At 40.7% G+C, this 11,424-nt stretch overlaps 1 protein-coding gene across 3 annotated transcripts in view; it reads left to right on the top strand.

Moving 5' to 3' along the window:
• Nucleotides 1–11,424, top strand: part of DDX46 (DEAD-box helicase 46) — a 37,176-nt gene that overhangs the window by 2,231 nt on the left and 23,521 nt on the right. For 2 of the 3 annotated variants that reach the window (XM_034778529.1, XM_034778527.1), the window contains exons 2-7: nt 3,952–4,140; nt 4,554–4,670; nt 8,352–8,448; nt 9,552–9,717; nt 10,730–10,881; nt 11,209–11,322. In XM_034778529.1, the coding sequence (XP_034634420.1) occupies nt 3,952–4,140; nt 4,554–4,670; nt 8,352–8,448; nt 9,552–9,717; nt 10,730–10,881; nt 11,209–11,322 (835 nt within the window). The remainder of the gene's footprint in view (nt 1–3,951; nt 4,141–4,553; nt 4,671–8,351; nt 8,449–9,551; nt 9,718–10,729; nt 10,882–11,208; nt 11,323–11,424) is intronic. The other variant, XM_034778528.1, reaches the window with a different exon arrangement.

The following is an 11,424-nucleotide window of genomic DNA, read 5'->3' as shown; positions in this document are numbered from 1 at the left end:
GGGGGGGTGCGGGTGTGGGGGGGAAGAGCCCAGGGCTGGGGCGGCAGGGGGGGTGCGCGTGTGGGGGGGGAGAGCCCAGGGCTGGGGCGGCGGGGGGGGTGGGGGGGGGGGGGGAAGAGCCCAGGGCTGGGGTGGGGGGCAGCTAAAATTTTTTTTTTGCTTGGGGTGGCAAAAAACCTAGAGCCGGCCCTGATTATACCTCTGAGATAGTGTATGCAGAGGGTGGGCTGCACTGGGTGCTTCTGGACTCTTTGCTTTGTCCTTTTCTCATCAGAGTAGTAGTTTCAGTAGCTTCCTTCAGAACCATGTGGCTTCCATTGCTGCTTCTACCATACTTTGTTGCACTGTGAGCTATCGGATCTCTTTAAATAATAATACTTAGTGCTTTACATGTGAAATAGATAGATATTACTCCTTTGCAGGTGCCAAAACTGATGTTCTCAAGGGGACACAGCAAATCCATGCGATTAATCCTAAAACCATATCTATATGAGGAGTGGGCACGGGTCACTTGCTGGAGGATTCTCTGCACCTTGTGGTCTTTAAACCACGATTTGAGGACTTCAGTAACTCAGACATAGGATAGGGGTTTGTTACAGGAGTCGGTGGGTGAGATTCTGTGGCCTAGATGATCATAATGGTCCCTTCTGACCTTAAAATCTATGAGTGCTATATGCGCATACTGTACTGGCAGAGTGTTTTGCTTCTCGGCCCTCTGTGAGCTGAGGGGTGAAAACATTATCTACTTATATCGGCAAAGCACTGTTACTAGTATGAGTTTTCATGCTTCTAATCTCCTCCCCGAAGCGAAACCAGTACAAGTACAGATTTGCCAGTATAGTTGTGTCTACACTAAAATCTTTTGCTGACACAGCTGTGTTGGTCTGGGATCATACCTCTGTGCTGGCAGAAGCCTATAGAGTAGGCATAGCCTACGTCTCATGGCTCCTCGGCTTGGTTTACTCTTGTAGCTATGCCAATATAACTTACGTTGTTCTGAGATCTGAAAAAACCATACCCCTGACCGAAATAACTATGCCGACATAACCCTCAGTGTAGACACAGCTATGGTGACAGAAGAATGTCATCAGCGCAGCTAATGTAATTTGGGGTGTGTGTTTTATACTGACAGAAAAACCTCTACTGTTGATGTAGGCTGCATTGGCACAGCCCTCGCAACATAGCTGTACTGAGATAGTCGCCATAGTGGAGACATACCCCTAGTTCCCTGATAGCTGATTGTTAATCTCTGTGTCCTGAGAAAATTCCACCTCAGTTAGTGAGATGCTGTGTATGTAAATTATCCCTGCTGTTTCAGGTCTTCATTTTTTGTCTTGAATTGTTGTCTAATGTTAATGTGGTGTTTACACATTATGTTCCACTCAGAGGTATCTGCATTTCTGTGATGGATTCAATTATTCCTGTCTGTTAAAGGTATAAGTTTATAAAGTTTGAGCATTTTTGAATCCTAAGATAAAAGATGCTTGTCATGGACTCCTCTGCTCATTACAGTTTGTATCCTTTGTTGATAGTGCTGCCAACTTGAAATGTGCTCTGTGGCCACGTGATTTTTATAAGAGAAGCACTTACAGGCCCAGCCAAGATCCAAGCCCCGATACAAATTGCACAAATGTCTGGCGGGACAGTCTTTTTCCCAAAGAGCTTACAGTCTAAATAGACAGAACTGACAAAAGGTTGGAGGGGAATATAGAGGCTCAGAGAAGTGAAGAAGTGACTTGCTCGAGGTCACACAGCATGTTACCACTAGATGTGCCCATTACTTTGGGGTATGCTCATTTATTCGGGTTATTGCTCTGGGGAAGGGGGTTCTGTAATCCTGTCAATGTACTGCTTGTGTCACTTGTGTTTTCATATGGAGCTTTACTTCTCCCTTCTGCAAGTCCCCTCCCAATGGAGCTATCCTGCAGAACCTAGGGTCCCTAGGGCTGGGTTACACCCGGCCCAGAACCGGATGAACACCCACACCCCCACCCGTACATTAACAGAGCAAGTCTGAGCGGACCGGGTCAATCAGCACTGTCAAACTGACCCCTTGTATGTCTCTGGACTCACTGGACTGCACTTTCAAGCTGTCTCTCCTTATATGCCTCTGGGCTCCATGGACTGGGTCAAGCAGCACTTTCAAGCTGTTACCCTTATGTGTCCCAAATTCTGCACGTCCCTATCCCCACTCCCCCAACACAATTGTACTGGCAGTAACCTGATGAGCAAACCCCACAGTATTTTGGGCGCTGCAGGGATCTTTAGCTTAGGTAAAAGAAGTGTTGCTGTAGAGTGAATGGGGGAAGCTAAAAACACAAACGAGTAAAGTTCAGCAAGAGAGAGAGAAGCAACCAACTTAACCATAGAAGTTATTTATTGAATAATAGTGATAACTACACAAGGAGGACTAAACCAACCTAACATACATTATTAAAGGTTAATACCTAAGGTAGAAAGGAAAACAGAGAGAGAGAAAGAAGGGGGGGGATCTCACCCACTCCATAAGGCTTGAACTGGTGGGGGTTCCCAGGTGATGGTGGTAGCTGAGGGTCCTGAATGCTGGAGACAGGCAGAGCCCCCAGCACAATCAGTCAGAAGATGGAGTTCCAGTGGAACTGATGCATAGTTTGGATCTAAGCATCAGAACCCTGACTAGAGGGTGAGTAGGGATTTTTGTAGAGAAAATACAATAGTTCAAGGGAGAACACTAGATTTGTTTATAGGTAAACTGATGACTCAAGGGTTTTCTTTAGACTAGACAATAGGATCTGATCACTCTTGGCTATGGGTGGTGTTTTCTTCCAGGGAGCTCACAATGCAACTAGGCTGCTTCAGTATTTGGATATCAGTTAAGGATTCATTGGTCTGCTAACTGCTGAGCTGGGTGTGTGTGCAGGAGTAGGTTCATTAGCATCTGGAGCAGAGATTCCCAGGACGCAGTGCTTCCCTGCTTTTTCTGGTCCCAGAATTTAGTGTGGTTCTCTGTTCTCCATTCTGTATGTAAATTGAGATGTCTTCCTGTCCCATCTTTCATGCAGATGAGGCTAGGGGAGTTGTCTCTGCTCTCCATTCTGTATGCTAATGGAGATGTCTTAATCTTGTCACCCTTGTCAGGAGGGGTCTAGGTGTGTCTCCCAACGCCCTTCACTGCTCTCTGCAAGTTTTTTTTCCCCTCTGATGGGTTTTGGTTTAAGCAGAGGCTGGGGGGAGGTGTCTTTCATGAGTCCGGCTGGATACTGCACCCTGGTTCCCCAGGAACACAAAGGTGTCTGGTATCAATGTTAGTAATAGAGCTGGGAAGAAAATCTACATCTCCTGACTACCAGTCCAGTTCCCTTTCCATTACACCACACAGGCTCACGCTTGCACACAATTTTTTGAATGGAGTTTGATAGTATCTTTTTGGAACTGAGATATAAACTGAGGCAGACTGCCCTATGAGACATCTTCACATGCAGTTTTAATCTTTTTCCTGCATATAAAAATTGATGGATTACTAAATAGTAAATGCCTCTTGGAATTCTGATGCTATCACAAAGCTTTGCTCTCGTGGTGTGACCTCACTAGGGCTCTTTCAATGATATATATAGCAAAGTAATCCAGCTAACTTCGGTGTCTCAGTAGGTGCATATGTGTGTGTACTAATTCAGTTATGCAAGACCAGGAAAGAATCCTAGAATATCAGGGTTGGAAGGGACCTGCACAAAGCAGGACTAATCCCTATACAGATTTTTGCCCCAAATGGCCCCTTCAAGGATTGAACTCACAACCATGGGTTTAGCAGGCCAATGCTCAAACCACTTTGTAATCTTTAAAAAAAAAAAAAAAAAAAGGACCTGGTCTTTCCTTTTTATGGTTTCTGTTCTAAATGTGATTAAAGTACCTTTAAACTGCAAAGTGTTTTCCTGTACATCTCGACTCTCTTTTTGTGAATTTGCAACTACACAGACATTATCGGAAGCGCTCCACATCACGTGGGCGTTCTGGTAGCCGCTCTAGAAGTCGATCTCCAGCTGACAAAAGAACAAAACGTGGAGAAGACAGACGTTCTAGAAGTAGAGATCGAGAACGCAGGCGTGAGAGGTCACGCAGCAGGGACAAGAGGAGATCTCGGTCACGGGACAGGAAGCGCCTGAGGTATGAGTTGCAAAGTCTCAGGAAATGTGTATGTTCTTCGAAAATAAGATTTGACTTGAGTCAATCTGGGCTATCTTTTTATGAATATCTGATGTTCCTCTCTGTACGATTGGTATCTGCCTTTTGTAATAGGTTTTACTTAGGTAAAGTATTGCATAGTATACTTAACTTGATTTCAATTTTGGCTGTGGTAAGCTGCTGTAATTCGGATTTGGTAACCCTCTCTGTAACCTTAATGGCTCTTGGCTTCCTTTTGCAGATTTTTGCTGAAGATTTTTTTTTTCCTATGTTAACAGACCAATTTATGTTAAACCCCCCAAACCAAAACTTCTCAGTTTTCATATATTCTTATATTTTAAAATAATAGCCATAAGTGCAGAATACTAAATAAGTCAATTCTGCTTCTGTGGCAGACGTTCAAGAAGCAGAGAGAGAAGAAGATCACGCAGTCGAGAGAGGAAACGGTCCAGAAGCAGAAGTAGACGGTCCCGGTCCACCAGTCCTAACAAGAACAAGAAAACAGAAAACAGGTACTCTCATTCACAGCTGTGATGAATATGTTAGTAACTAGACATGGAAAGATTTATAGATTATAATCTCTTCCTATACGGGGACTGGATATAGTTGCCAGATAGATTTATCAGATATTAAACTGGTTTTCCAGTATTTCTGTAAATCTTTTTTTCAGGAATAAAAATATTCCTCACCATGTTCCTTGGCATACTAAGGCTTTTTCGTGTGTGTGTGCGCGCGCACATTTGCAAAATAATGTTGGTTTTCTCACCCAAGTAGCTTGAGTGTAACTAGGGATGTAAAAGTTTAACCATGAGCTTGATGCTTATCGGTTTCAGTTAACAATTAAACTCTGCTGCTGTCCTGTGCGCCCAGTGGCCGGGCAGGACCCCAAGTGCACCGGGTGCCAGTGGGGTCCCAAACATGGGTGTACTGCAGAACCCCCCTCACCCTTAATTCCCCAGCTAAACGTTTAACCTTTTAACCGATCGAATTTTAATAGGTTACATGGTTACTTTTTGTACATGCTATTTACATCTCTAACTGCAACCCCTTTTTATGCTACATCCCTTGTCATCGTCACTCTCTGCGTTTGTGAAAATGTAGTTGTGCTTGTTTTGTATGTGCACAGAATGCCTCATCAGCATCTTAGGCTATTTATGCCTGTTCCTGGATCATCATTTTCCAGATGATTAACTTTCACCATTGCAGAATTTTGCTCAAATTCAAAATGCTCAAATTGGTAGCTAGATCAAACATTAGGTTAATCTTTCAACCCTAGAGACAGGAGTTCACTCTTATATTCTCCCTGCTGGACGTTTGTCCCCTTTTTTTTTTTTTTTGGTAAAGGTCTCCATCCCCGTAGGAGAATAAAACAAACTTTCCGGAAAGTCTGAATAGATTTTGGTAAAAAGGCTTATCTTTAGATGTTGATCTTAATTTGTTTCAACTGAGATCATTGTGACATGTACTTGACGTGTATTTGAATATGTAGCTATATTTGATATCCTCCATTATTTTAATAATATTTAGAAAATGCAACATTTTTTATCTCATAAGTGGTTTTGATCTTGAACACAATAAGCAATTTTGAGGAAGAGTAACCATACAAAATGTTGTTTAAAATAGTACCCTTTGTTCTTGATTTCTGTGAGCCTGCGTTCAATAGCAAACACATACTGAATGGCTTAGTTTGTTTTGCTATTTGCGAAATAACCCCGCTCAATGCAACATGTGTTGTTTTTAAAAACTCCTCATATGTATTTAAATATTGCACTTGATATTAAGGCCTGGAGGCAATAAGTCAGGAAAGCCATGCACAGCTCTGGCTTTTAGAAGAAGGAGAATATTCAGTGAGTGCATATGTACTACCTAAACCTTATGGTTTGTTCCCATTGCTTAAAAACTTTTATAGATCTAAGTAGCTACATATCCTATATTTTATTTATTATTTGTTAATATTTATTAATATTTGTTTATTAAAAGGCTTCTCGGCCTTTTGGCTGGGTTAGTGTAGTACATAGGAGCGCTAGTCATGGACCAGGACCCCATTGTGCTAGGTGCTGTACTAATACAGAGCAAAGAGACAGTTCTTGTCACAAAGAGCTGACAGTCTAAGTGTAAGACGAGACAACAGATGGATACAGGCAGACAGAAGAATATAAGGAAGCAATAAAACAATATTTTAAGTTCTAGAAATGCTGTTTTACATTCACTGGAGGAATATTTCTATTTCAGTAATTCAGGAAAAGACCTGAATACACATAAATTTAAAGTTAAGCTAGTGACACCTACCAGAAAAAAAAATTCACACTGGCCCTTTAGTCTAATACCTTTAAATCATAGTTACTTCAGGGTCTAGGATCAGTAAGTGATGTTTTGTGGTCACACCTCTGTGGAAAGGATGTGTTAAAGGTGATCTCTAGCACAGCTGACACTCATGCAGTGTGTTGAAAATGTAACTTTTGTTGAAAATACTGTGGCTAAATCACGTAATGCCTCTTAGAAAATTGAGTGATGGTGTCATTCATTGTTCTTATCTCAAGACTTATTTAAATAATTTTTATATATTAATGTCCTCCAAAACCTATGTAGGCAGCAGTCCTTCTTGTAACAAGTGTTTGCCCCATGCCAAGTGCCAGCTTCATCTGGGAAGTGGTGCTCTCCAGGGCTGTGGGTTGTATTGCTGGCTCTGCCATGAACTTATTGGGTGTCCTCTGCCAAGTCACGTAAACTCTTTGAACCTATGTTTAATATTACTATATTACAATTCAGAGGGTTTTATGAGACTTAATTAGTAGTTATAAACTGCTTTAAATTGTTGGATGACAGTAAGCTGACTTTTCACTTACTAAAGTCACTTTTGTGCATGGTTTCCAAATGGTGCACTGAGTCCCTGCCTGCCCGTCCCACACATGTGCACACATCTTCAAAGAAATTAAATGATTCATGTTCTTATATTTAAAAAAAAAAAAAAAGCATGACTACAGTGGATTCATAGCCAAGATTTCTTTCATATTCATGCTAACAGATAAAGTGCATAGTATAACCCTTCAAAGAAATCCATGAAATATGCTTATACAGTGCCATCACTTCTCATCTGTGGTGTTTGTTGAATACGGTCAGTGTGCTCAGCATTGTAGAGAACATGGAGTAGACAAGGTCCCTACCTGTATGCGTTTATGATCAAATAAGATGACTAGTAACAAAAAGGTGTAGTTTGAGGTCCTTTTAATGTTGAATTTAGAAATGTGTAAAATCTTCAGGTCAAGTGCTTTCTAAATACAATTTAAACTGAATTTTCAATTATAATCACAAACAGACAATGAAGTTGCACAGTTTAAAGAAAAGCAGTACTGTATGGGTAAACTGTAATATTAATGTGTATATGGAATAAGGAAGTTGGTGACTATCCCAGGGCCTTAATTAAAACAACATGGAAATTTATATTCTGAGAAGTTGGAATGACATAACATCTTGTAAAATAAACACATGGTTTGCATTAAAATAGCCCTATGGGCTCTGAAAAAAGCTTACTACGTTTTTTTTCCCCCCTTTCAGCTGAAAAGTGAACTTTAAATGTATTATCATGGGTTAGCCACACATGTTTAGGTTGGATGTATCTATTTATTTTTTTTTATTAGAGGGGGTAGGAATAGTAAAGTCTATAATAAATGTGAATGGGTTTTAGATCAAGTTATATAGGTAGCCTTTCCTGACGGGAGGTGTTCTTATGTTTTTCAGCCAGTAGTTAAATCCTTCAGGGGCACTCAGACTTACAAGGCAAGGTGCTAGATCACTTTGATATTACAAGTGCAAAAGACAGGAATTTCTGAGTATCTCTATTCCAACAGCTATTTTCAAGGTGGTGTAAAATAAACTCTGGAACCATGAGAGTATCAGTTCTAAGTATTTCTGGAAATGAAGTCTGCAACTTCCTCCCATAAAGAAATGAGAACAACAGAACTAGAGCATATGAATCAGTGTGTCCTAATAGATTTCTGCATCTCTGGTAGTTCTAGGAAATATGTCGATGAAATGAAGAGATTCTCTGGGAAGTGAATATACTCTGCAAGATATTTAAAAAATGTGTGAATGACATTTTTTCTTCCAGCACACACACATCTTTCCCAAGAAAAGCTGGAACAGTCTGTTCAGATCAGACATGCAGTACATACATTTTTGATCTTATCTTTCAGATCAAGGTCTAAAGAAAAGACAGAAGGTGTGGAAGTTTCCAAAGAAAAGAAAAAAGAGAAAGAAGACAAAGAGGAAGAAAAGGATAAAGATGTTAGTGTATGTATACTGACCAATGAGAGAAGAGTGTATCAGTTAAACATTAGCTCTTACAAATGATAAAGTTCTCAAATAAATTTAGATATAGTTTACTGTATTTTTAAAAAATCACCGTAGATAATCCCTTTTTATGTCTGGACTTCGTATAGCACGGACTTCATATAGCACAGACTTCTGTTACAATGGGTATGCTTCTACCACTTGACAGAAGAAACATTCTTCTCTTAATGCAGGACTTCTCAACCTGTAGAATGCAAACCTCAGGTGGATAGTGAGGGGTCACTTGTCACTTCAGTGATTGCTGGATGTGGGGGGTTAGATGATTTGGAAACGCGTAAAATCTTACTTCAGGTCAAGTGCTTTCTAAATACATTTTTATGTAGAAAACATCCTTTGGTCACTAGAACATAGCAGGAGTCAGGGGAAGAAAGGGAAGGAGCAGTTTGCTTCCTCTGTTTTTGCCTCTGCTTCCCCCAGTTCCAGAGCAGCACTCCAACACACAGACAGTGCTTGGCTCTGGGGCAGGGGAAGCAGTACTTCACGAGCAACGCTCCAGTCTGGCAGGAGTCAGCAACAGGCCACCAAACCAACATCCTCATCAAACCCAGTCAAGAACGCATGCGCCTTCAACCAGCACTCCTGCCTAGGACTCATTGGTCATAACCACTCATAGCTTGTTTCTCTGACACAAATCATTTGAGGAAATAGTGAGTTGCAAGGTGGCTTTTCAGGGTCACACACCAAAAAAAGGTTGAGAATCATTGCTGTTGTATACTTTTCCCTATGAGGGTGAGGAAAATTTGACGTATTTAGGAGTATTTGTTTAGAAATGTAGATCCCTAGGCCCAAGTTCTGGCATTGGCTGCAAGGCAGATAAAGTGAAATGTAGTTATTTTACAGTCACCTCACTCATGCAAGTATAGTAGTTGGTGTCACTACAGAGTGTACCTGAGATAGATTAAGTTAAACTTGTATTGCAATATGTTTTTATTAGGCAATCCTCAGACAAAACTCCCATAGATTTGAAAGAGGAGTTTGTCTAGAGAAGTGCAGAGGCAGGCCAATAATTCATAACTTTTTAGTTTGGTTGTTTGTTCTCATAGAACTTTGATCAGAACAAACTAGAGGAGGAAATGAGAAAACGAAAAGAGAGAGTGGAGAAATGGAGGGAAGAACAGCGCAAGAAGGCTATGGAAAACATAGGAGAACTGAAAAAAGAAATTGAAGAGATGAAACAAGGGAAAAAATGGAGCTTAGAAGATGATGATGGTATTTCCTTAATATTTTTATATAACAATTAACAGATAATTGCTTCATTTTGTAGTGATAAACACAGCTTTTAATTACCATCTTTGATTTTAAAACTTAAATTATTTTTCAATGAAATCTAAAATTATGAAATCTAGACTGGTTCATGGTCCCAAACAGCTTAAGACACAAGTGAGCACCTGGTGGGGGATTAAGAGAAAGAGAGGACAAATGATACAGTAATAATGCTGTGCAGTTATTCAGATCAGTTATGGGGATATAATGATAGTTTATCAACATATGTTTAAACTCTTTTCTTCTCCCTCTTACTTCAGTCCCAGTTTTTAAAAAATTTTCACCTAGGCTTTGGACATTTTTGTGGACCCAATTCTTTTCCGGGAACCCGTAACTGCTATTTTGTACCCACTAAAATCCTAGCTAAATTTCCCATTTATTGATGACCTATCTCAATACAGCCAGTTCCTCATACCCCTTGTGTGGAGAATCTCCATCCTCACTTCTCCCCAAGAGAGGAGAAGTCTTCTAAAATGACTTAGAGGCATTAGCGGAGCTCCTGCAGGCTGCGGGAGCATGCTGGCTCCCCTGGAATCTCCACATTTAGTCTGTCTTTTTTCAGGGAACATTCCGTCTCCAAGGGGAAGGGAGAGTGCCCATGTGGTGTCAATAGGGAACGATGGCCTTTGATTCCAGGGTTTCTCTGACTGGTGTCTAAACCCTTAGACAACATTAGAAGATCCCCATCCCTTCTGCTCCCAGATACTCTTCTTCCCCCATGGCTGGCTCCACTCCAGGGGAAGGGGTGTATTCCTATCCTCATGGTGTTCTTCACCTTTGTTCTGTAAGTTTATAGTATAGTGTCCCCCCCATTTGTGTGTGCTTTGTAAACATTTTTCAGGGTTCTGTACACCTGCATTGTACTAAAAGCAGGAAAAAACAAGGATTTTGGAATTCATAAGCACAACTTTTTTTTTTTTTTTTTTTTAAACAAAAACATTTCTCTCTCATGTACTAGATGACGAGGAGGAGACTGCAGAAGGGGAAAAAGAAGCAGATGAGATTGAAGATGAAGAATTAGATCCACTGGATGCTTATATGGAGGAAGTTAAAGAAGAGGTCAAGAAGTTTAATATGAGAAGTGTGAAAGGTGGAGGTGGGAGTGAAAAGGTAAAAAATTAAGATTGTCTTGTTTGTCTTTTTTTAAGTAGTGTTAGCATTTTAATATAGGAAAAATGATATTGAAGAGCACATGTTAAGATGGAAAATATGCAAACAGACAAGAAAGAAGTTATGCTACATGTAATGCCTACCTGTCCTTGCCTTTTATCTCCCCAAATCAGCTGTTTGATATTAACCCTGATGAAATCTCATCTAAGGAAGTGGGATCAAAGCCACTATACTGTGCTCAGGAGTATACAGAATTTGTACATTCTGCATAGTGCGTTTCCATGCTCTCTGTAGTAGGATAATGGTTTTCCTTAACTGTTTTATTAGAAATCTGGGCCGACTGTTACCAAAGTAGTAACCGTGGTGACAACCAAAAAGGCAGCTGCGGAATCAGAAAAGAAGAAAGGGGAGCTCATGGAGAATGACCAAGATGCAATGGAGGTAACTGAAAAGTCTTAGGTGTCTATTGTGGAAATGGGCTGTTTGTTTTTCTAGCAAAAAGGCCCTGGTTCAGCAAAGTACTTAAGTGCACAAGTAGCCCTG

Source organism: Trachemys scripta, chromosome 8 (assembly GCF_013100865.1).
Source record: "Trachemys scripta elegans isolate TJP31775 chromosome 8, CAS_Tse_1.0, whole genome shotgun sequence".
Classification (NCBI taxonomy): domain Eukaryota; kingdom Metazoa; phylum Chordata; order Testudines; family Emydidae; genus Trachemys; species Trachemys scripta.
The sequence above is the reverse complement of the archived record's forward strand: the minus strand, read 5'-3'. Positions and strand labels throughout refer to the sequence as shown.